At 41.9% G+C, this 25,652-nt stretch overlaps 1 protein-coding gene across 1 annotated transcript in view; it reads right to left on the reverse strand.

The window, feature by feature from the left end:
- MTTP (microsomal triglyceride transfer protein) overlaps positions 1-25,652 on the reverse strand; it is a 50,160-nt gene that overhangs the window by 2,595 nt on the left and 21,913 nt on the right. The window contains exons 8-17 of the mRNA XM_019553375.1: positions 20,144-20,301; positions 19,183-19,351; positions 18,514-18,621; positions 16,883-17,095; positions 15,745-15,956; positions 12,809-12,906; positions 12,598-12,719; positions 11,305-11,532; positions 3,588-3,712; positions 1,388-1,558 (exon numbers count right to left, since the gene is read on the reverse strand). Of these exons, the coding sequence (XP_019408920.1) occupies positions 1,388-1,558; positions 3,588-3,712; positions 11,305-11,532; positions 12,598-12,719; positions 12,809-12,906; positions 15,745-15,956; positions 16,883-17,095; positions 18,514-18,621; positions 19,183-19,351; positions 20,144-20,301 (1,604 nt within the window). The remainder of the gene's footprint in view (positions 1-1,387; positions 1,559-3,587; positions 3,713-11,304; positions 11,533-12,597; positions 12,720-12,808; positions 12,907-15,744; positions 15,957-16,882; positions 17,096-18,513; positions 18,622-19,182; positions 19,352-20,143; positions 20,302-25,652) is intronic.

Raw genomic sequence — 25,652 nt, forward strand, 5'->3', positions numbered from 1 at the left:
GGTGCCGGTTGTTCCTCCCCAGGTGCATCACTTTGCACTTGTCGGTGTTGAATCCCATCCTATTCTCATCCGCCCACCCCTGTAACCTGCCTAGGTCCAATTCCTCCCTTCTAGCGTGCCCTATTCCTCCCTTCTAGCGTGCCCACATCCTCCCACATCTTAGTGTCATCAGCAAATTTGAACAGGGTGCTATTTACCCCCTCGTCCAAGTCACTGATGGAGATGTTGAACAGTGCGGGCCGGATGACCAAATCCCAAACCCTGTGGAACCCCACTGCCCACATCCCTCCAGGTTGAAAATGACACATCCACCACCACTCTCTGGGTGTGGCCTTCCAGCCAGTTGGCGACTCATTTGACTGTGTGGGTGTTGACATAAAGTACAATCTCTCTTGTAGGCCAGCATACATAAGCCAAGCACTAAACAGAGTGGCTAATATTACAGGCATCAGAAACTGGTTGGTCAAGAGGGGAATCTTGTCTGCTCAGGTCTTGTATGGTTAATGATTTATACCTGCAGTAGCCAACTAAATAGCCCATGCTTCTTGTTCACTTCTCAGGTCCTTTTACTGTCTGTAACTATGACACTTTAGATTAACTGAAAATGGTTATCTTTTCATTTTCTTTGCCTTCTAAGGCCTGTAGAGAAAATCTGGCAAAATGAAGATTCAAAGCGTGTCTGGGACTGCGTAAGCATTTATCCAAATCTCTCGAGTAATAGGTCTTGGATGATTTGCCTTAGCAGATACATGTGTGTGAGAATGATCTTTCATAGTACCTGTTTTTACTATGCCTAAATCTATTCTCTCTGCCTCTGGGCATGTCTACACATGCTTTAACACACTTTAGTTAATGCTCGTTAAATCTAATACCTCCATTGTGAGGTACTAGGAAAATGCATGTTAGCCTGTCTTAATGTACATTAACTAAAGAGCCAGGGGCACTTACACACATATGGGAAGCCTGCTCTGACGTGCTGGAAGTCCATCGTAAATTGACATGCTCTGGCAGCCTCATGTATCACATGTCTCAACAGCACAGCATGTCTCCCTTCTGAGAGAATGGCAGCAGTGCACATTGAAATAATACATGTTTGATGTGCTTTAGTTCAAAGCACCTCACTGCCATTTTCTGAGTGTGGGGATGTGCTGCACTGCTGATACATGTGATGCATGGGTGCTTTTAATTAGCACAGCTTGCTAATTAAAAGCATCTAGCACCATGTCAGGACCATATGTAAAAATGCCCCAGTTTTTAAGTGATGCTTAATGTGCATTAAAATAGGCTAATGTACATTAAAGCACATGTGTAGACATGTCCACCTGAAAGTTCCAGAGGTTCCAGGTAACTAAAAGACCTTCTTGTTCTATATATTTATACTCCTTACCTGAACGGAGATTCGATCTTGTCTATCTGCATGCAAACTAAAAATGGATACTGTGAGAACTGTACTGTAGATATGAAGTCTAGTGTGGCCTCTACTTCAATACTTGTTTCCATACCAGCCTGCACAAACAAGGAATCCACTAGGATATTGCCAGCTACCAGCATGGCTCCCCTGTAAATAAAGTCACATAAAAGAATTGGACATTAGCAGATCTCAGAAACAAGCAGGGGATTAAATTGCAAACAGTTCTAACATCTAAGCACCAAGGGTCAACAACCTTTTAGGAGCAGTGGGCCAAATTGATGGAGATAGGTCCAAAGGCCGGACATTGCTTCTGACTTAGCTGCACTGTGCCCCCCTCCCATCCACCCCGGCCTCTTGCACCTCTGCCACAGCACTGCCACTGACCTGTTGTCATATTGCTGCTCATGTGCCAGTTTCACAGGCAGAACACAATCTCTCAGTCGGCCAAATCCAGCCCATAGACCATAGGTTGCTGGCCTCTGACCTAAGCAGTATAAATTCCTTTCTAGGAAGCCTGTTCTCCAGACACTGTATAAAATTCAGTGCCACAGGGCATAGGTATCATGCACATGTAGAAGAGAACAGGGCCTTTACTTTTCAGTTTAATTATACATGTTGGAAAACATATATCCTTTACAATTGCAGCCTCCTGTATTAGCATAGTGGTGCACACTGCTCTGACTTCCAAGGGTGATAACTCAAAGATCCTCTGACACCAGTACAAAAAGGATGTGCAAGGCTGCTATTTTGTTTTCTTTCACTTTCCAGTGGTTTTGCAGGGGAATGGCAAATTACGCCCAATGTCTTTTCTCACTTGCATTTCTGACCAACCTTTGTAGTGCCTTCACAATGTACAAAATGAGGCTGGCAGGGCACGAAACTTAGACTTAGTGCATTTGGAACCAGTGGACCACTTGGATTTAATTTGGTACAGATACATGTTTGCTCTGTTCTAAGTTATTACTGGCTTCTTTTTTGCAATTCCTTTACTAGCTGGCTGTCAAGAACTGTTCTGTAGAGATGGGTAAGCCTCACACAGCCAGCTAGGAGAGGGTCCTTCTCTCTTCAGACAGGTAGAAGTCATGGGGGAGAGCTTAAATTCTCTCCCGGAGTTTAATGCATCTCTCTGTAAATACAGAATACTAAAACAAGCAGTTTAGACTATTCAGGAAATCATAATTCAACAATTAAAACCTTGCCTATTTTCCCATATCTAGCCCCTCACTTTCAGGGGGTCTTGTGCCACTTTTCTTGTACGTCCTCAACTCTCATCAAAGTCAAAGGGAGTCCAAGGTACTAATATCTGCTAATATGCCAGAGAAGATGCTCACTAGCTACATCTGGATGTGGACTGCTACATTAGTTCAGTTCATGCTACAGTTGGCACACATTCCGATACCTGGAAATTCGTGGTAGGCTCTACCACTGCTTGCCTGCCTTCAAATTTCCAGCCTTTCTCGGGGCCCAATGGCTAAAGTATATGACTGAGGGCCAGATCTATCCCACAGGTCATATGTCTGATAGACCTGAGATCAGACATGGACCTGGAATTGAAGAATGTCTGAATTTAAATCCTAATTCTAGTACTGGCTTACTCTGTATCATAAGGAAATATACTGGACCTCCCTACCTCACTTGGTTCCTCTTTAAAGGTGTGGTTATACCTTCAAAGGTGAGGATTAACTAATTAATTAATGGTTAACATTTTCAAAAGTGCCCAAGTTCATTCTGAAAATCAGTTCAGACCATTAGGCGTCTGAGGCTTCTAAATCTTAGATGATTTTGAATTAAAATTATCCTATAGTTTTAAATCATGTTGAAATTCAGTTCTCACTTCCCTTTTTGCAATTTCACTGAACCCAGTAGAGCTATACAAGTCTACAACCCAGTAGAATTAGTCCTCTGAATCACCTGAGTATCAAATGAACTGAAATCATTAACCATACTGAAGGAAATTCATTTTTATAAGATGTTATTGTTATTGTTTTTACAGGGAAGGGGAGATCTTATTGCCACTTGATTTTTCTCCTGAAATGATAATCTAATTTTAAACATAACTATCCTTTAATTTTAATTAGACTTCAAAGTCCCTTGATTTTTAAAATCCTCAAAATAGACTGTCTCATTTTACATCTTTCATCATATAAAGTTACAGCATATACTGAAGGTATCTCACCGATTCTTGACACTGGTTTTGGATTCTCTGTACCAAAGACTGAACTCCATTCCACCTGAAATGTCAATGGCCAGACCACTTTGGAACTCTGTATTGGCCTTCAGCCCAGACTGTAACTGAATGACCTATAAACATAAAAGAACCAGGATAACAACTCGCTTTGCCCATTGGAAAGTTAAACACTCTTCATTTTCTTGCTTCTTTTAGGGTCAGTTCTCACTTGCTGGAGTTCACCTACTTTCCATTGCATATTTGTTGGGACAAGAAGGAATATCATTGGAGTATAGTGAAGACTTGTCCTCCCTTCCTCTACACACATGACACACCAACACAGAATACACGGACATTTCTGTTCTTCCTCTTAAAGCATGACAGAGCTACTGCACAAGCATGCAACTCTCATGAAAATCCAGGTGGAATTCTGACTTACTCAGCTTTCTTTCTTGGGAGCTCATGGCATAATGCAGCCCTCCACTTCTTCGCTGCACCTGAGGCTTATCACTGCAAACCCTTGTTCCATATTGGTAGTAAATACAAAGTGCTTTGCTCATTACAGCACAGCAGAGACCTCATGAATAATCTGGAATTGCTGTCCCAGAAAAAGTTCATCTACAGCGAATCTATTGGCAAATATAAATTAGTTGCCTATGTATTCAGTATAATTCCTGCCTACATTGGGCCTGCTTGTGGTTTCTTGAAACCTTTACAGCTGGACTGGAAGTGCATTTCATGGAGTCAGTTTCGGAAGTGATAATAGCTCAGGGTCACAACAGCTCATTACATTTGAATTTTGTCAGTCAGCCAGGATTTTAAAGTTCACACAGCTTGGCAATCTGACCTGCTTTATATAGCTGCCTATGTCATCTTAAAAACAAGAAAAACTAATTTTTTTTTTCCAGAAAGAATATTACTGTTTGAAAATGTTGATTTAGATGCTAAAAATGCTCCTCACTACATAATGTAACTGCCTGGTGGGCCTCAGTATAGTCAACCTGATGGCTGAGGATCATGGAATTCTGGGAGAGGAAGGAAGTACAGCACAGTGGACTGGGCACCAGGAAACACCCACTCCAAAACTTGCGTTGGAGGTTGACTCCTGTGACTTGGGCAAGTCAGTCAGACCCTGATCCTAAGCCAGGGGCGGGCAAAATGCGGCGCATGGGCCGGATGTGGCCCGCCAGGCCATTCTATCCAGCCCATGGGGCCTCTAAAATACTAATTTTCCAAATTTTTATCTGCCCTTGATGGCTTGCCAAACCTCAGTAAGCAGCCCTCTGCCTGAGATAACTGCCTGCCACTGTCCTAAGCCCACTGAAGATTAAAAAGTTGTCAGTCAACTCTAGCATGCTGTGAACTAGACCGTGGTCTTTCCATATTCATGATCTATACTAGAGATGGCAACATACTGTACAGACCTCAGGCCAGATCCAGCCTGCAGAACTACTGAATCCAGCCTACAGAGTCCAAGGGCTTTCTATGCTTACACTCATGATCATGTCTGCACTGGTACTAAGCAGAGAAGAGCTGTGCCAAGGCCAGGCAACTTACAGCTGTGTCCTTGCTGCAGCTACTTCTTCATCTCACCCCTTAGCCTCCCCACAGCCAGGGTGTGGGTACAGCTTCCAGCCAGTGGAAAGCTGCACTGGGGCTGGGCAGCTGGAGGCTGTGTCCATACTGCTGCCACTTCTCCCTTCCTCTTCCTCCTGCCCCCCCAACTGTGGCACAGAAGCAGCAGTAGTGCGGACACATCTTCCAGCTGCCCAGCCCTGGCACTGAAGCTGCACCTACATCCCAGCTGGAGATCAGGAGGCTGGGAGAAGCAGCAATGGCATGGGTGCAGCTCCCAGCTTCCTGGTCCAAGGAAAAACTCCTGTCATGGATACTGCAGAAGCAACCTGGCCCACACTGGACCAGAGCTGAGTTGTTCCAGGCCACAGCTTGAAAAGGGTGCCAGCCACTGGTCTATACAGTGAAAGCTGTGGTGTTAGTCCATACAGGACACAAATGCCCTTTCACAAAAGTCTGGGCCTGAATTTCTTGTGAAGGAAAAATGTTTGCAGCAGAGGGAGGAGGGAACAATTTGTGTCCTGCCAAACAGCAGCTATAGGGGAAATGAAGAAGGGAGCCACCATTTTCCATACAATGGAAACTAATGCCTCATTCCCCCTCCATGCCATCATGCTTTGGTTGTCAATTTGGAAAAGCAATATTTTGCTAGGAGTCCCCCAGATCAGTAAATCTTGTGGCTAAATTGCCAAATCCTTTCCTTGCTTTGGTACAGTAGCTTGTGTCTGGCCAGTCTCTCTTTCACCTCAGTTGTTCTAAGAGAGGAATTCCTCACGTTGATCAGAGTTAGCAAAGTGAGAGAGGACTTAGCCAGGTCTGGATCTGATCTTTGGGGAAGTCCACCCATGTGGCTAACTCCTGCTGTCATTGAGGGTCTGCTCCTTTCTGTCACCTTTTCATGTATGTCCATAGCTCTCTGGTGTGATGACTTTTGTCCTCTTTCTTTATCATCTAGTTCCCACCCCCTCCTGGTAGTTCTTTTTTTTTCCCCCATTGTTCCTGTTCTTCTTCAAGTATTTGCAGGATGTGGGAATGGTTGATCTGCCCTCTCCTATTTGCATGAAGGGATCTCTCTGATCTTTTCCTTCTAGTTGTCCTGCAGTCTTGCTAAAGCTGTCATGATAAAAGATTAGGCTCCCCCTATTAGCGCAGCTTGGTAGCTGGTGAAGTTGCTTTGGGGTCTTAACTTTTATTCCTTTTGTGGCATACAGGGCCTTCAGAAATGTAGTGACTGTATATGGTGACTTCACCTTTTAAGGTCCCAACATTTTGTGTGGCAGAGTTCAGAAGGCTTCTCACTTGTCAGTCAGTTGTTGCTGGAGTAGGCTGGAGAGTTTAAGTAAGAATGCAGTAGGCTGAAGATGGCTTATAAGCAAGGACGCCCCTGGCTAGCTGGATCATATGTTGTTCTGTTTTCCTGTGATTTTTTTCATCTAATCCTGGCTCCATTGAAATCAAAGGAAGTTTTGCCTTTTGATTTCTCTGGGGCCATGATTACACCTGCTGTAGTTAATTTAAAAGGCCTGATTTACTTATTTTAATCTGGAGATGCAGCACCCCTTTTTAATTACAGTGATATTGATTTATAAAGGGTAGGCAAGGCAATATACAATAGGATATATTCTGGAAAAAAAACAATCCTGCATAAGCAGGAGAGAGATTTTGTTACTGTGCACTGTCAAATTGGACTTAGGTATTTGAGAGGAGGATCAGTTTGCTAAGACTCTGTGATTAACTGTGAGAGTTACTGTGCATGTGACTAGAGCTTAGAAGCCTACAACAGAGTTAGGTCAAACCTGCCTTTAAAAGGCAAGCAAAACTTCATGTATGCTTTTTGTCTTTTGCTTGACCCACTCCTTCATTTCCTTGTTTTGATTCAAATCCTGAATTCTTAGGGACACAAGTGCAAATCTCATTCAAATCAAGAGAAGCTTTGTATCTATAGTCACTGGTGAGATCTGGCCCTTTAGAAGTGCTTTTTCCCCTTTGCCTTTCTATTTAAGGCTTTGCAGTGTCACTTATAATAGAAGACAGGGTATGGAAAGTTGGGATCAATGTCTTGGCACTGCTTCAAAATGCTGGAATATGATCCACATCAACAAAAAAATCTACTATGTACAGTACTGGTAATGCTACTGTAATCAGCAGCAGATCCAGAAATAAGGCAAGGGGGGTGCAGCCCCATTTTTGGATGTGCTGCACGTGTGCAGTGAGCTCTGCTGTAGCTCAGTTTGCCCTTCCCCTCTGCCTTCCTCCACATTGAATTCAGCAGCAGGGAAAAAGAGGCATGCAGTGGCAGTGTTCAACCCATCAGCTCTGGAGCTACATGTGAAAGCAAGGGCTCTAGCCAGACCCTGAGCCAGGAACTCATGTCAGGACAGCCAAAGGGGTCTGTGACCATGCCACTGCCCTCCTAGACCTGCACCTGACTAAAATGAAATGGAGCAGCATGCCAGAGGAAAAAAAAACACTTTTTAAGAAATTAGCTGTCCTCTACTGGAGTCTGGTTCTTTGCTTTGACCTACCAATAAATCATTTGGTTTCTCTACTCTTCTGACAGGTCTGATGTCTAATAGAAATACTGTTTTTTACACTCCTGAATGTTAATACAGGCATCTTCATAGGCTCAAAAACAGTTTTATAAGAGTGGATGCTTTTATGAAGGGACTTATAATTTGTGCACTGTCATTCTTAATCCATGGTCCAAGTTGTGAAAAGTGGCAAGGCCTGCAGAGTGCACTCTTATGATTTTTGTTTGGGATTTCATGAGAGATGGTGCTCCAAAGCAAACATCAAGAATAGCAGGCAGATAATTAAAAGGATGTCACCAATTTGGGAGCTGCATTCTTATCTGAAGATGCTGTGCCTGACTATACTCCTGATCACTAGAGCTGCAAAGCTAGTGAAAGAAAACTATTTATCCTGGTTATTTTACTTTTTATATTTCACAGGACTTTGTATATCATTGAACAATTACACCTTTTCTTTTCTTTAACCAATTAGCAAGACAGCCACTGACTATGTGAAATGATCCCTTATATTGTATATGCAGGAAGAGGGGAGCATAAAATCCTGTATAACATTTCCAAGGGATTTTAAAAAATCTGGATATGCTGAATATTGGATCAGCCAGTTTTAGATCCCTACTCTCAGCCCTTCCAGCCATCCTCCTATAAATAGGATAGCAACTCTGCCATCTATATCCTTCATGTGTTTGTTCCTTTCTGTGCTGGACCCATGTTTCCATGAGCCATGCTTTATTGCAGATCTTTCTAGCAGAGAATTGAGCATGGGTGCCGGAGACAGAAATGAACAGTGTTATAAATTCTTTTCTAAAGCCATATAATTGGCCAGAATAGTTTACCAGGGTTGTATGCCAGTTGGTTTGTTAAGAGGATGATGACCTGGATGACCTTTGTCTATGCTGACTAGGGAAAACAAATGAGTAGCCAGCTGGCAAGAAACTTGGCTAATCATGGCTCTTGATGATCCAGCATTTAAGGACCATATCTATCTAGAGATGATTCTTCTCTCAGAAATGGTTTCTTAAGTGGCAGTATTACTATTTAGGGCCCCATCTACACTTACATTTAAGCTATGTTTCCTGGTGCATATCAAGTCACAACTGGAAGGCAATTTCAGATAAAAATATTTTTATCACAGTTTTACTGGCTTGTTTAAAGGTGGTTGAATTCTGCTAAAACAGTTTATAGTTTAGAACAGAGAGGGGCAATTTTTTGGCAGATGTGCCAGACATGAAGCCCTGCACCCTCCAATCCTCTTCTTCTGCCTACTCTGTTTTCTGCTCCCTGTCCTATCTGCTGATGTGCTGCCTACCCCCTCCTCAATATGCTGTGATTCCTAGGGCACTTATGCTACAGGTTGGCACCCCTGCTTTAGAACATTATTGCTAAAATATAGTTTTTATCAGCTGCCATACACACTAGCCATCTGCATCCTGTTAAAAAACTGGTTAGCCTGAATTTGTTTCAACTGTTTTTTATCATTTCATGGCTTTAACTGGACAGTACTTAAAGGGAAGCATTGCAGGGTCCATTAAAGTGTCTGCTGCTTGAATCTCCACTTATGCAGCAACTGTGCTATTAGTGACACAAGAAAAAAAAAGCAGCAAGTGTTCCCATCTGTTCTCTGTGCTGTCACAGAGCTTCCGTTGCCAAGGCTTCCTATATTTCAGCGCTTGATCTAAAATGCTGGTGTAAGTTGAGGCTTGTAGTTCCAACCCTGGTGTGGCCCATACGCTTATTAGGTTCTCTGAAGAAAAGGAATCCAGAGTCCACTGGATGGTAGAGTCCCTGCAGTGTCTTGCCAGGCTGTGCTGCCAGAATATTTATGGAGCTTGGTGCATGCACAGCAGTTGGAAGGAGTTAGTTCTGGAAACACAGTGCTTTAGTGCTCTGGCCTGGAGAACCTAGATGCTCCCTTCTCTTTCCCACCTCCCTTTTGGTTTGTTAAATAGGTCACTGTCATGCTGCAATTCTTACCTGCCTTTGCCTTCTAAGAACCCAGAATGTTTTCTTAATGAACTTAATTTCCACAGTTTGTTCCCTGTATGTGAAACTCTCTTAGTTGGCAGGACCATTTCAGAGCGGCTGAGATTGATTCAGCCCTGCTTACACAGGATCACATCTGGCAGATACTGTCAAAGGTACAACTTTGGGTAAATTACGTTCTGTCTTTGAACAGGTTTGACATTTTCCTCCACCAGAAAGTGGAAAGATAAAGGAGAATCTATGAGCTAAGAAGTTCTGCTATGGGAGCCTCTGTAAATTCCTACGTTGAGTGAAGTTTGCCCCACAACTGCCTGGAAACCCAGTACTACATTAGCAGGTGGGTTATAACTGGAGACTGCCAATCAACCTTTCATTGGTTGATTTCTACTATTAGATCTTCCCAATTCTACACTAAATTATGTTTAATTATTGGGGCAAAGGGGAGAGGGAGAGGATGAAAATGAAACCACACATTGGCTTTGCTTCAGGAAAGGTACCTAAATGCGTACTGTGCAAATGTATCCTCTCTGATCAATCACCTCTATGTCTGAGACTACACTGAAGCTTGAATGCTTAACAGATAGTCTGAAACACTCTGTGGTTGTGTCTACATGAAATTCTGACTGTATAGTTGTTACTGAGCAGTCATTTAGTACTTGCATACACAAGTACTAAATGACTGCGCAGTAACTAGCGTTACTGCACAGTAGTGTACCCGAATAGCTTTTCGGTGATGCTGAATGCACAGTAGCTCATTGCTGCTGCAGAGTAGTGCACACTTTGTGTCACATGCTGCCACTGTGCAATAGTAACGAGCTACTGTGCAGTCAGCATCCTGTGTAGACATTATATGACTATGTATGACATAGTAATGACCACCATATCAAAAGCTATATAATAGTCTCCATTTTAAATCACTGTTTCTGCCTGAAAATTAATTATGTGATAAAATTTGAGTAATGATTCAGTAGTTTTGGAGTAGAGGAAGGTGACCTCACACAGGAAAACCTGCAACCATTACACACATTTTGCTTGAATCTTTTGTGACACCAGATTGGTTGTGGGTATAATTTTTACCGTGAAGGTTCTTTTAAATAATCAATGAATGCTCACTTAACTGGTATGGAATTATGAACCCTTGAAAACTGTAAGAAAGACTGCATCATGCATGCAAACCTTGGTAACTCAGTTCAGCATTTGACAGGGAGTACCCAGCCTCAGTGGGTCATTAGACAGATTTGTAATAAGCAAACATATAGGCCTGCTGTTGGCAGCACTAAGCAGTTGAGAACTATCCAATAAAAAGTAACTGGCTGAGAGCAATATGGTGGGAATCAGCTTGTTTTTTTTCCATAGGAAACAGATTTGTCCTTGTAGCATTAGTATGTCTTTTAGTATGATAGGTATTTGTAGCCTTTATCATAGTTTTTTCTTTCCGCTTTCTGAGCTGATTTCCTGTCATTTTGTTTTTATATAATACATGACTTCTCTTGTGACGGAATAGTAAGCAGATCTGCTAGATTATTAAATAAGTAAAGCAAAACACCATTGTAAGGGGGTAGAAGAAACTGGATTAGGAATAGGGGAGCGTGTGTGTGCTTGAGAGACAGAAACAGAAGCGTACAGTGTGTTATTAGTACCTGTGAGTAATCTGTCAGGAGGACAAGTCCTTTCACCACGTTAATGGGCTCTCCAGTTGCCGAAAACATTTTAGACATTAAATCAGCGTACCCTTGGAAAAATGTCACAGGCCTGAGCTGAACATCAAACAGGATTGCTGACATGCCAGCAAAGGACTCCAGGTTTTCCTCGCCTTCATCAGCAGACGCAGCTATTATAGTTTCCAGGCCCTGAGCTTCAAGAACAACCTAAAAGGTAACAGTGACACAGCATTCAGGACAAAGTCTGTCCACTGTGGACTTTTAAACACTGCCAGCATTCCTAGTATGTGAATCTGATGTACATTTATTGTAACAAACCTAACTGCATGCAATCAAGAGTAAAGAGTTAGAAGGCAAATAAATAGCATAACAATAACAAAGTAATCTCAGAGGAGCCTTTCACATTTAATAAGCTTCAGGTAAGGTTTTCTTCTGTTCAAAAGAACAGCTGAAGGCCTATACCTCAGGTGAGCCCTAAGCTCTGAAGACCGCTTACTATCATTCCACATTTTGTGCCACTGTGAAGTATGCCAATTCATTCTCCCTCCGTGTGCCAAATTTTGGAAATGAGGCAATGAAACTGTCTTCACATGGTGCTGAATGTGTGCCAGTAAATATCTGAGAGAAACCCAGACTGCTCTTAGGCTCTATGTGTCCAGTGTTGATCTGAGACAACTGCGTTGCCTTATTTTCAGGAAATGGTACACAGGGTGAAGTGAGAGGGTGAGGCATGATTCCTAGTAGTGCTTCAGGGTACGGTACAGAAATGGTGTGGATGTGAGCGAGGAAAAAAACAGTGACGTTCTTATCAGACAGTTCTTTTCCTGAGAGAATTCAGCAGTATTTTTATATCTAATGGATTTTCCATAATATTGTTTTTAACAAAAGGCCAAAAGAAAAACTTCTAATTTTAACTCCTATAAATTTTTCAAACCAGAGCCTGTCCCTAATTTTCCATTTTTGATTAGATCCCAGACTCTTGGAATCTTATTTTAGAGGTCTCTGAAGTTTTCACTGGATATAACAGGAAGACGATGTAGTTTTTCTATACAGCTGGAACTTTGGATTTGTTGTATAAGTACCTTTTCTTTTTTAAACATGTTTTCTCATTTTCAGTGTGTTATTCCCCTCCCTCCCTGATAATTGATATATTCTCTGTCTGATCCTGATGCCCCAAACTCCCATGGCTTTCAATGGGAGCTACATATGCTCAAAGGCTACATAAGGAAGCCCATATTCTGGCTCAGTTTTTATGACGCATATGGCAGTTACCTGGTTGGCATGAAGTCGAGACTTTTTATTGAAAATAAGGATATTCATATTACTTTTCCTTAAGATGCCAGAGCCTGAGTAGAGTATGTCAAGGCTGTACGTAGCAGATGCATCAGGATCACCTTCATTAACAAAAAAACACATACATGTGATTAAGTCACATGATTGGGGTTATAAATGGGGTTAAGAGGCTACTTTTTTGTTTACATACGTGTTACATAGCCAGAATAGGCAGAGGAAGATCCCATCTTAGAGAAGCGGTCATAGTTATGAACAGACATATCCTTCAGAACCTGGCGAATCATTTTGCTTTAGGAAAAAAGCAAGAAAGAAAGAGTGGTCACAAATGTGTTCTCTCTCATGAGGGCACTAATGGTTTAAGCTAGCTAGGAATCTTCCACTGGAAGAAATTCTGTGTTGGTTCTTCTCCTCCAGAACTATTCTAGAAACATTGACTTTCCCTTTTTCATCCCAATTCAGAAAAAATTGTTTTCAATAATACAGAATTCTTTCCTGGGAGAGAATTTTCATTTTTCACCCAGTTCACTTAATGTCAGGCTGTTAGGAGAGAGGAGATTCAGGTTTGGGCATATTCTCTGAGCCATATCCAAAGTCTATGGAAGTCAGTGAATTTCTCCTCATTGGGCTAAGAAACATCAAGATCTATAGAATCTCACTGGGGCTTCTGCTGCTAAATTACTTAAGTACTCTTGAGAATCTCACCAAAACTGATTGTTTTTGTCTTGAAAGAATTTTGAGACAAACATTCTTTGTGAATGGTCCTGGATGAAGAAACCTGTGGGGAGTAAAATCCCTACCTATAGGGCAGGTACTGTCTGATTTTATTTTTTTAGTGCCTGTCTTTATAACTGTAATGTTAATTGAGTTTGGATTTCCAGTCTTTCTATATAAGTTCATTATGCCTTTATATCAGTGTGAAAGAATCAGGGCCCAGAGGTGGCCATGATGCCCCCTTGGTTGCCACTTGACTTCTGCCCGCACTCTGGTTCCTCTCAATACCCTCCGTTTCTACCTCTCCTGCCATGCCTTGATGTAATTTATGAGGTTTCAGAAGGCTGTCTCCAGGTCCTCAGACTGAACCCAGTCTAGCTCCACTTTGCCCCCACACACTATGCTGTGGCCCTCCTGGCCTTACTAGTGCCTCAGGGTACCTGTTGACTTATGGGCTATTTGTGACCTTCTTCTGCTCCTGAAGCCATGCCTATGCCTCATGGATGTTACTTTAAGTTGGCCATTGGGCCTCTGGCCCTGGTAAGGCTTTTTTTTTTCCCTGGCCCTATTCCTTCTCCAGGCTTTGGCCCTCTTGGCTTAAGCCTGCTCTGGTCTCAGCCTGTACCAGACCATAGCCCTCTGGGTGCCTCACCCCAGGTTAAACTGCCTGACTCTGGCCTTAGTTCTCCCAGCCTTGGCCTAATGTATCACACCAGCCTTAGCCCTTGGGGCCCCTGATGCCACCCTAGGTTTGCTACTGAGTGCCCTTACCAGGCACCCCTCTGTTGCCTCCACATGTCCCCCATAGCCATAGCCCAGTCCTCCAATTAGTCTAATCAGAACTTAAATGCAAGCACAACAGCTGTACAACAAAAATCCTCCCCACACTGTGTCCTTACTTACATGTGAGCTATAAGACCCCCTTAGCATTTTTCTCGCAGTTATCTGGGGAAGCTTGGGTCACTTAGTCTGTTCCCTGCAACCATCTCTTTCACGAGCTCCTCTACCTGCTGTCTATAGGCCAAAGTGACTGCTTGCAATCAGGTACTGAGCTTTTATGTCCCAAAGCCCCACCCCTTCCTGTCATGTGGCTCCCCAGCTACACATAAGGGTTTCTGTTTTTGGCCTGAGGACCAACCTGCCCTCCTCTGCTGCAGCTTAGTCCAGCTGCTTGCAGTTGTTATCTTTATACTTGCCTGGAGGTCTGCCACTGGGCTGCTAACTGCTGTGCAGCTAGCTCCAGGATAGTCATCCCTCCAGTGGTAGTTCTTACCCTTGCTGTACCTGGCATGTTTAGTTTCTAGCAACTGGCTCTCTTCCCAGCTGCTGATCCCACACAACAAGCTTGGTCTGCCACTGTCTCCTTACAGTAACAGGAAACTTTGGTCCCCTATTACAAACAGAAACTTAACTTAAAAGATTACTACCACAACATTTTTGATCTACATTGTTGAGATAGATGCTTTTATAAGGTCTTGGCAATACTTCTCAATCTGGTGCTAGAAAACTTGAGCCATTAAAAAGGATTTATTTGAAAACTAGCATTGTTTAGAATCAAAAGTCTTTCAGTGATTTTTTTTTTCTTTCTTAACCTTCAATGGGTCTCATGGTTGGTAGGCTGGCACTTCGGGGAACAAACTTACTAACCCAAGCTGCCCCAAATGGTAGGTTGGCACATCACTCCCATGATTTTTGATGAAATTTAGGCGCTTGTCTACTACCGGTCTTTGTTCTCTGTATTTATTGGAGTCTTAATTTTATATTGTATATAATATAATTTTATATTGTATATTTTATATTGTAAATATAAAATTAAGACTCCAATAAATACAGAGAACAAAGACCAGCAGTACACAAACACCTAACTTTTGTTAAAAATCATGGGGGTGATATGCCAACCTACCATCTTTACCCTTGAAAATCTCCTGCGAGGTCTGGATTATATGATGTTGAAATGTAATGATTCATTAAAAATATACAAAATGAAGTAATGACTAAGTTTTTTTTTCTGGTAATATCTGTTATTGGACCAAGTGTGTAGTTGGGAGAGTTGTTAGACAAGCTTCCAGCCACAAAGTGCCCTTCTTCAGATCATGAGAGTTTGTCTAACGTCTCTCTCAACTATATAACTGGTCCAAAATATATCACCAAAAAAACATTGCCTCTTTCATGCTTTCTGGATTATCATCATTACAAAACACTCCACTCCTACTACCACAAAATGTAGCAAGAAGCATTTGTTCCCCAACAACATTCCAAACAGCTACATATATTAATTGGCTAGAAATTATATGCTTGTTGGCTTTAACCTATGTTGTATTAGTATAGAGAATAATAAAATGCAGGTATGTATATTTGTGTACAAGCATGTGTATGTGCATGCCTGTATCCAGTCTGGTAATAAATAAAATGTACCTTGCAGGCAGTTCAAAATGGAGTATATCTTGGACCACTGAGAGCATGTACTTGTTCATTTCCTGTGGCAGCTCTCCAATAGAAAGCAAAAGGTTTTTTACTTCCATGTAGGATGGGTAACTACTTAAGATGATAGCAGCTGCAGTAGTTCGCACAGTCTTTTCATAAATTTTATGATTCTGGTGGTATATCCTGTTCATTACTTTCTTCACCTAAATAGGAAATAAACTGTTTACTCAATGAATCTTACATATGCTCAAGAAAGCTACATCTTGGAAATACAAAATAAAGCATCAGCAGTGCCTTCCTGCCCTCGGGTTATAGCAAATAGAATAGATTCAGCAGTATAACTAGGAGTGGGGCAGCACTCTATCTTCCGCTACCCCAACACCTTCCCCCCTGTTCTAGAGGTTTCTCTGCCCAGGGGACCAAAACTTCTAGTTATACCACTGAATAGATAATAGTCTTCATTTAGTGTTTTTCATATTCAGTGCATCCTAAAACAATTTATAATGGAGCATGTTAAACTCATGCAGTTCCATGATTGTGTGGGTGAATTATGGAGCAGCCATTCTGTTTTCAGCAGGATCTTAAGCACAGCCTTACTACAATAGCACTGACAGCAAGATAAAAATATATGGGCAATGACCAAAGAGATTTCCTTAAATGTTAAGTCTGAGTATGTTTTTAAAAAGTTTGCTTATACTTCTCCCTGAGTATTGCCTATTATCACCATGCTTTATTTTGAAGAGCTGCAGGTCTGCTTTGGAACAAATGGAGTCCTAGGAACCACACAATGGTCATGGTATAGTGGTGTCCCAGCTGAGTAAGATGTTTGGATTGTGAAGCTGCAATATGGCTGGTCAAGTTCATCAGCAGATAGTGCAAGGCAGAAGCAAAAACACACAATACAGTACAGTCATTCCAGGATCTTACTCTGTGGTTAATTTGTCCATCTCTGCTATTTCACTGCTTTGAGCAGTTTTCTGCCAACCTCTGAATGGTATAAATTATTATGTACTGGAGGAAAAATGTGCATCCTTGAATGGGGCGGGTCTTAAGAGGTAGGCTTTGTGAACATGTGAAATTTTTATAATTTCTCATGTCCTCTTTTTTTTCTTGCAGTAAATCTTCTTACCTTACTGGTGATGAAAGAGATGTCATATCTTTGCAGAGCTGTGGCAGCAGCATTACTTATGGGTCCTTCTCCTGACTCAGCATGTTTTAGTAGCAATGGAATAGCTTCTGGCAGAAGGGCATTCCTGAGTGCCAGCAGGTACATTTTCACATCATCATCCTTTTCTGCCTTGCCTAATCCTCCTAGGATCAGCTTCTTAGCTTCTACAACAGCCTAGAGAAAGTTGATGCCATGTTTAATATGTGAACATTAAAGAGGTTAAGCACCCTCAGGTCCCATGTGAGCATGAGCTTTAGCTGGGTTCTCCTCCCTTGGTTCAGTTTGAAACAACTGTTTGGATGTGACCAGCGTGTGACTTGTAAAATTTCCTTGAATCAATAGAGGGGCAAGGATGTCATAGGGTGATGGCTGTTATTGGACTAACTATGTAATTGAGATAAAGTTAGACAAGTTTTCCAATGCAAGTCATTCTTCAATAGGTCATGCACTGGGGCCTGTTCATAAACATGCCACTCACTAACTTTGCACTTGTTGGTTCAAGGGACTTGCAGCTCAGCTGGTAAGGCCAACTTAGACTGTTTAAATACTCAAAGCTGTTTTAACAAAAATATGGCTAAAGAAATGTTCCTTGGTGCTTAAATAATATTGCTATAGAAATGCACAGCACATAACAGCAAAATGAAGGGCAGGCTCTTGGATTCCCTGAATCCTGCAGACCTGGCTGGCTGAAGAATTGACTTCCCTAATACTGAGCTACTTTTACCCAGGACCCAGCTTAGCAAGGATCAACTAAATACCTGCCCTCCTAAGCTGTCTGGAACATGTCTTGGACATAGTCCAGCATTTGAATGCCCCCTTTCCATAGAACTGAGGTAGTCTAAGTTGTTTAGGGAGATCCCAATTACACAAAGTTTTCAGGAGCTATCTGAATATTTCCAAAATCAGACAGAAGTACTGTTATTACTGTCAGCACACAGAGGCATTGGGGTGCCTAGGGCAAGGCTGACCCAATGCGCTGTAATTACAGCATGTTGGAGAAGATTCTATTAACTGAATCTGCTGGAATGTGGTAATTACCATGCTCCAGCAGCCTCCAGCATACCATGTTTCAACAGCCTCCTCCAGTATCTCATGTATCAGTGTCCCCACACTTCAAGATGGCAACGGGAGTGCTTAATCTAAATCTCATTCAATAAAGATAAAGTGCCCTGCCACCATTTTGAAGCATGGGGTCACTGATACATGAGATGCTCCGGGCACTTTAATTAGAATGGCTCTCAGAGCCTCTCTAATTAAAGCCATTTCCCCCACACAACTCCCAGAATGCATGTTTAAATGCCTCTTAGAGTTAGAGAGAGGTTTAAGTTTAGTTATACTACCAGAAAGATGAAGCCATGTGGGGGTAAACTGAAAGTAAGATCAGAATCAGGTCCTGGGTTCATCTGAAAAAAACCAACCTACTATTAAGAAAGCCCCTCCATTGTGTTAAACATAGGTGCCTGTGAGCTAAGCTTAAAAACTGAGGGCAAATGGAGCCCCATAGATGCTTACAAAACTCTCCTAATAATTTCAGTGGATGGTGCTTGTATGGCTGATGGTAAAATTTGGCCACTAGGCAAATAAATACTTACTGGGAGTTTGCAGCCTCCCCTGTCACACAGTTTTCTGATGAGAGCACCCATGATGATGACAACAGTTTCTCTGATTTCATTTTTTCCAATCTTGTCCTGGAACCTATTCTGTTAGTTAAAAGGAATACTGTTAACCTCCATGTCTAAATATAATGAGCCAAACCCTGCAATATGCTGAGTACCCTCTGTTTCTTGTTACCTTCAGTGAGGGCAGTCTTCACCTTACGGGTTGGGCTCAGACTTAGCTGAGAACTGTTCTACCATCATGTGTAATTAATCAAAAGTAACTTTCTTCTTGAAGCTACAGTCAAAATACCTATCCTTGCAGTTTATTGTAAAGCTGGTATAAAATGATAATGAAATACTTAGCACCTAAAGGGATTTATCTTTAAATTGCTTTACTGACATTAACACTTTCTATTTTTTTTCTGATAGTATTTAGGAAAACAGGAGACATACTTATTATAAGTGCAAACATTGGTGATGGTTTACAAGTGAATATCCATTCTACAGTTGAAATCATATGCTTTATGCAGCAGGATGTTCTGGTTGTACTCCAGTCATATGCCTCAAAGGCACTTGGAGGAAGGTAGACAGTGTCTCTTCCCTCCCCGCATGGTTAGAGCTCTTAAGAGTCATAAGAGTGGAACTTTTTGTATTTTGACTTACAATTAAAGCTTTAAGTAACATCTCATTGGGATGGGAAGCAAATCCACATGCATACAGGAACCGCTCCTGCAGGAGAGAGCTGCTTTCATTTTTAAAGTCCAGAAACTCCAGCATGGCCTCCAGCGAGGCTGGGGTTTGAGCAGAGGTTATAGCATCTACCAGCTGAGGACTGCAATGGAGTGGGAATTAATAAGTTACTGCTGTGAGCTAGACAAAGTGTTATTTACAGACATAAACAAGTTGGTCTAATGACAGGTCTGATTACTGCAGGTAAATGGCAGATAGAATTAATTTATATGCTACTGCTTTCAGTGTCCATGAAATCTTCCAAGATAAAATGGTTGAAGGACTAGAAATAGATGATATTTTAATTTTTGTCCATACAGAGAAAGAGCATAATAAAAAGTATAGAAGTGTCCTGAGTGTTTTCCTGTCTAGAGAAATAGATATGAAAAAGGAAAGGGGCATTCTTTTTCAACAGTGTAACAAAGGAGCAGAGAGGTACAAAAATAGTAGCAGCTCTGCAACCAGTCTGGCTACCCCTGGACCACTGGCAGCACAGCCGCTGATGCCACCTCATGCTCAGCTGCCACCCAGGGAGATCAGGCACCCAGTTCTGCATTTGTTCTTTCTAAAAAAACACTATTGAAACCCCTGAGATAAATAATTTCCATAAAGCTTTGGTTCCAGCTTTGTTCCTGCTCTTTACCAGGCACATCAGCCTGTCTGGAAACCTCTTCAGCCCACAGAGACATCTAACGGGTGAAGAAAGCACTGCAACTACATAAAGCAAACAGTACCTTCCAAAAACTTCTCCAATCCTTCGGCTAGAAGTAAAGATTTACTATTACAGACCTAGCTCGTAACCATTGTGACTATTTGTTTATGTGTATGATTCCTCCCTTCATTTTAGTTCTCTTTAAACCCTTTAGTGCATAAAAAGTTGTTCATGGCAACTTACAGTATGGCATCACTTTCACTTCTAAGAATCTGAAGTATCTCCTCTTTTGTAGCTTTCCTGATATTCTGAATAAAGGACAAAAAGCTTCTTGTTGCTTCAGCTTTGGAAAGGTTTTCAGGTTCCATTTTTTTCCTGATACTCAGCCAGTGCTCTGAAAGCTAAAGAATTGAATAAATTCATATTAAATCTTTTATATACTGGTTTCAGTTCTCAGAAATCAATCCCACTGGATAGAGCTATTGTTGGTATGTGTGTAAATATGCCAGGAATAATTAGTTTTAATGTAATAACTACACTTCAATTAGTAGGAATTATTCCTACTAGTTGAAATCTCATATACCAGAGATCCCATCTATAGAAATTATTTAAGTTGTCCACAGTATCTCAACACAGCCTTTTTGATGTTTCAGCAATTATTTACTGCTGAGAAACCAGAACATGTCAAGACTCTTTAAAGTCTCTAGTATCACTCAAATATACCCTTTATCTGAAATGTGATAAATTTTAGACCAAATCATAACTGACTAGTTTCTGTGGAAACATATACTTTTGCTAGCATTAGAGGAACGTAGGAATTGCCACAGGGCATGGTTATATGAATACAGTTGGGTATACAAAGACAAGAACTTAACTGCACATCAGCTACTCCACAGTAACTGCCTTTGTGTATGCCCTTACCCCCAGCCAGTCAAAGCTAACCCACAGAATCTTACCCCTCTCTTATTGAAGGGAATGTGGACCTATTTTTCATTTATATAAACAAGCACAAGTTACCTTTCATTTTCCAAGCATACTTATGACAATTCCCATGGCACAAATCCACATTCTTCCATGATTAAAATGAAATGCCACTAATATATAGCTATATATGTAGTGGTGTTTCATTTTAATCACGGAAAAATGTGTATTTGGGGTTACTTTTTTAAATCTGGAAATTGGGGATTTTTTTTAAGTCGGAGAAAACCAGGATCCCTGGTATCACATAAATTGTCTAAAACAATGGTGCTCAACCTATGGCCTATGGACTGAATGTGATCTTGAAACTGATGTGAATAGGCCACCACCCAATACCACATGCTAGTCTGACCTTACTGGCATGTCAGTATGGCTCCTGCTAGATCTCCTTATACATGGTTAACTCTCTGGGCTCTTTTAATTCAGGAGCAATGGAAAAGAGGGGACAAGTGGTGGCTGCATTCACTCCCTGACCTCTGGAGTTGTTGTGCAAAGGTGGTGGCTCCAGCCACAGCCCAGGCTGACCACCATTAAGCTCAAAGAGCTCACTGTATAGGCTGAGTTTCAGCAATGCTTTTCTTTGTGGCCCTTGAGCCATTTCTGATTTTAAGGCTTGGCCTGCTTGTAAAAAACATAAATAAATAAAAAAGTTGAACACCACTGGTCTAAAGGGAAAGCTTTAGTCTATCTCCCTTTGGTTAGAGATTGCTCTATATCCTGAATCATGAGAATTTGTGTGTCTTCCAGTGCAGAGGTGTAGCTGGGCAGCTCTGTGCCCTGGGTAACTCTGCAATAGTGCCACAGTGCTGATTGCAGTGGTACAATCAGCCTCCACTATAGTCGCAGCTGTTTTTGCATACCCCCCCATAGAGGCAGTGCCTGGGGCACCTTTGTTCCATTGTGCTACTTTTCCTATGTCTTGTGAGGGGTGCAGAGGGGTTATTCTTGTTATGTTGGTTGTTTTCATCTCAACTAACTGCTTGGAGATATCAGTTTTGTACATCTCCAAACTTCTCTCTCTGTTGTATTTTACAAATACATATTCTGCACTAGGAAATAGAAAAGCTCAGAGGACTATGTTCTTTCAGACCATAAGAAATTTGTGCAATATTCTGACCTTTTAACTCGCATCAATACCAGATCAAACTTTCTTAAAGTATTGTATCTTCATGGGGTTTGAATTGAGCAGTAACACTTGAACCTGCTTGTAAATATAATTTTGGGTACAGAGGGAAGTTTCCATGAGCTGAAAAAAAACAATAATTAGGCAACAGTGATTGAGACACAAGACATTTTCTGGGAATGAGTGACCATCTGGGAACAGTTGATGGCCTGATGCACAGATGGGGGTCATCTAATCTCAGCTGGTCATTAATGCTCAGCACCAAGGTCAGCGTTGCTATATTAAGCTGAACTGTATAAATATAGGAGGCAAAGACATAGATTTGAAGTAACAAGTGATGCAGCTTCAGTTGGCATATTCTAGATAATCATTGTAATATGCATCACCTTAGATCAGGGGTATCAAACTCACTCAGCTATGTGAGCTGGATGAGGGGTGTGAGGCCAGTCCATAGGCCAGATCAGGCCCATAGACTGTCTCTGTGCACCAGAGGCAGTGTGTGGGGCTGGTCTGACATGGTTGCTACATGCAGAGTGCACTCCAGACAGCCCCACATTCTGCATGTGCCTTGGACCAGCCCTGTGCACTGGATCCCATTCACAGGGCCAGTCTGTGGGCCCAATCCAGACCAGCTGCAGATGACTTGAGTTAATCACCAACATCGACTGTTGGATATGCAGAAGGACTGCAAGCTAGGAGAAATTATCATAGAATCATAGAAAATTACAGTTGGAAGGGACCTCAGGAGGTCATCTAGTCCAACCCCACTGCTCAAAGAGGGACCATCCCCCAACTATATCATCCTAGCCAAGGCTTTGTCTGTCTAGGGCTTAAAACATCTAAGGATGGAAACTCCATTGTCTTTCTGGGCAGCCTGTTCCAGAACATTACTACCATCCTAGTGAGGGGTTTTTCCCTCATATCTAATCTAAAAATGCCCTTGCTGCAACTTGGGACCATTGCTTCTTGTTCTGTAATCTGCCATCCTTGAGAACAGTCTAGCTCCTCATCTTTGTAAACCCCCTTCAGGTAGTTGAAGGCTGCTATTAAATCTCCCCTCAGTCTTCTCTTCTCCAGCCTAAATAAGCACAGTTCCCTCAGCCTCTCCTTATAAGTTATGCTCCCTAGCCCTTTAACTATTTTTGTTGCCCTCCACTAAACTCTATCCAATTTGTCCACATCCCTTCTGTAGTGGGGGACCCAAAACTGGACACAGTACTCCAGATGTAGACTCACCAATGCTAAATGGCGGGCAATAACCACTTCCCTCAATCTGCTGGCAATACTCTTGCTAATGCAGCCCAGTATGCCACTTACTTCCTTCACAACAAGGGCAAACTTTTGTATTACAGTCAGCTTATTATCCACTGTAATGCCCAAGTCCTTTTCTGCAGAGCTGCTACTTAGCAAGTCAGTCCCCACCCTGTACCAGTGCATGGGATTGTTCCATCCTAAGTGCAGGACTTTGCACTTACCCTTATTGAACTTTGTGAGATGTCTTTTCATCCAATCTTCCTATTTTTCTAGGCCTGTCTGAATCCTAGTCCTACCCTCCAGCATATCCACTACTCCACCCAGGCTGGTTTCATCTGCAAACTTGGTGGGGGTGCCCTCCATCCCATTTTCCAAATCGTTGATGAAGACATTGAAACAAAACAGCCCCAGGACCAACCCCTGGAGTACTCCACTTGATACTGACTGCCAACTAGACACGGAGCCATTGATTACTACCCTTTGAGTCCACTGATCCAGCTAGTTTCTATTCACTTTACAGTCCATTCATCCAAGCCATACTTCCTTAGCTTGCTTGTGAGAATGTTATGGAAGACCATATCAAAAGTTTTACTAAAGTCAAGGTACACCACATCCACAGAACCAGTCATTTCATCATAGAAGGCAATCAGGTTGGTCAGGCATGACTTGCCCTTGGTGAATCCATGTTAACTGTTCCTAAACAGTGATTAATAATCACCTTCTTGCCCTCCAAGTGCTTAGAAATGGATTCCTTGAGGACCTGCTCCATGATTTTTCCAAGGATTGAGGTGAAACTAACTGGTTTGTAGTTCCCCAGATCCTTCTTCTTTCCTTTCTTAAAAATGGGCCCTAGATTTGCCCTTTTCCCACTTGTCTGGGACCTCTCCTGATTGCTACGAGTTTTCAAAGATAATGAATTGTGGTGATTTTGAAGTCTCAAATGAGAACCAGGACCTGTGATCTGGAAACTTCTGTTAGCTGTTTGAAGAACGCCTCATCCACAACATCTTCCTGTTCTGGTAGTCTACAGCAGACACCTACCATGACATTGCTTTTGTCACTCTCTTCTCTGACCCTAATTATGATTGCTTACAATTGCTGAAAATCAAATAATTTCTTAAGATGCCTAAATACAGACTTGTAGGCTTAACTTTAGACAACCAAGTTTGTTGACTTAACCTCAGTACCTTGATTTCCAACCTTTGAATGGGCATAATAATGGTTACTTTTCCTATATTACATGGGTGTCAGTAGGTCTTGTTAATGTTTGTAAAGGATTTTGAAAATGGAAAGCTGTGTGGTATATCATATCAGTGTGGTGTTAATGTATACAATGATATATAAGTACCAAATATTATGTTGCTGCTTTGGATACAGTGTTCTGTTTATAGATTAGTCTTTTTTCAAAGCAGTTACAGTAAAATACAGTAGGGAAGCAGGACTTCATTCTCAGCGTTCCATTGGATTTATAATGAGAATGTCATGTCTCATTCCACACAAATTGCTCTGTAAATACACCCTTTGGTTTTTATTTTGGCTTGCAAATTATCTTCACAACTATTATGACAAATTTGAATCCAAATGATTTGATCTCAGCTCTAACAATTGGAAGTGACAAATTGTTTGGTGCAAACACTTTAGAGGCATAACCCTTTGAGGGCATCTATTCCCAATCTGCTTGATCTGAAGTTCCCCACTCAGGACTACTTCAGCATGCATAAAACATCACTTCTGTTTCACTTTCCTGACTTTTAAAAAAATCTTTTTTATAATTATATAAATGCCAGGCAAGATATGATAGTACAGTGCATTTTTACTGCCAAATAACTAATGCAGTCTCCAATACAGTGCACAGGTACTTCCTTTGGAAGTCTTTAATTAAATTGAGCAGGGCTTGGCAACTTTTTGGAATGGCGAGCCGGTGCTTATGACCCAGCCACTGTCATGGGCTGCCTATCACCTCCACAGTGCCCCACCGTGGCAAGGGCTGGTGTACTGTGTCTCTCCACTGCAGCCTTCACTTACCAAGCACTGCACCGAAGTGTGGCCAACAGATCAAGTAACTCAGCAGCAAGAGTGAGCAAAGATGAAGGAAGTACAAGCAACCAGCATTCAGCACAAAACAGAGGGAGTTAGGATGGTAGCAGGAGGCTTGAGAACAGCTTCTGTGCATCTCCAATCCCCACTAGATCAGGCCTTTGTGGGCTGGAGTCAAGGTCTGCAGCCCAGATTTGAACTGTGAACCAACAGTTGCCAACCCCTGAATTGGAGCCACATCTCTCACGTTAAAAAAAAAAAAGTTTGAACCATAACATTTAAATTCTGAAGTATCCATTCACCAGCAACTGCATTCAGTGCTTGAATTTAAGATGAGGGTTCAGCATGGGGGAAAAGACC

Source organism: Crocodylus porosus, unplaced genomic scaffold (assembly GCF_001723895.1).
Source record: "Crocodylus porosus isolate Cpor-Errol unplaced genomic scaffold, CroPor_comp1, whole genome shotgun sequence".
NCBI classification, from domain to species: domain Eukaryota; kingdom Metazoa; phylum Chordata; order Crocodylia; family Crocodylidae; genus Crocodylus; species Crocodylus porosus.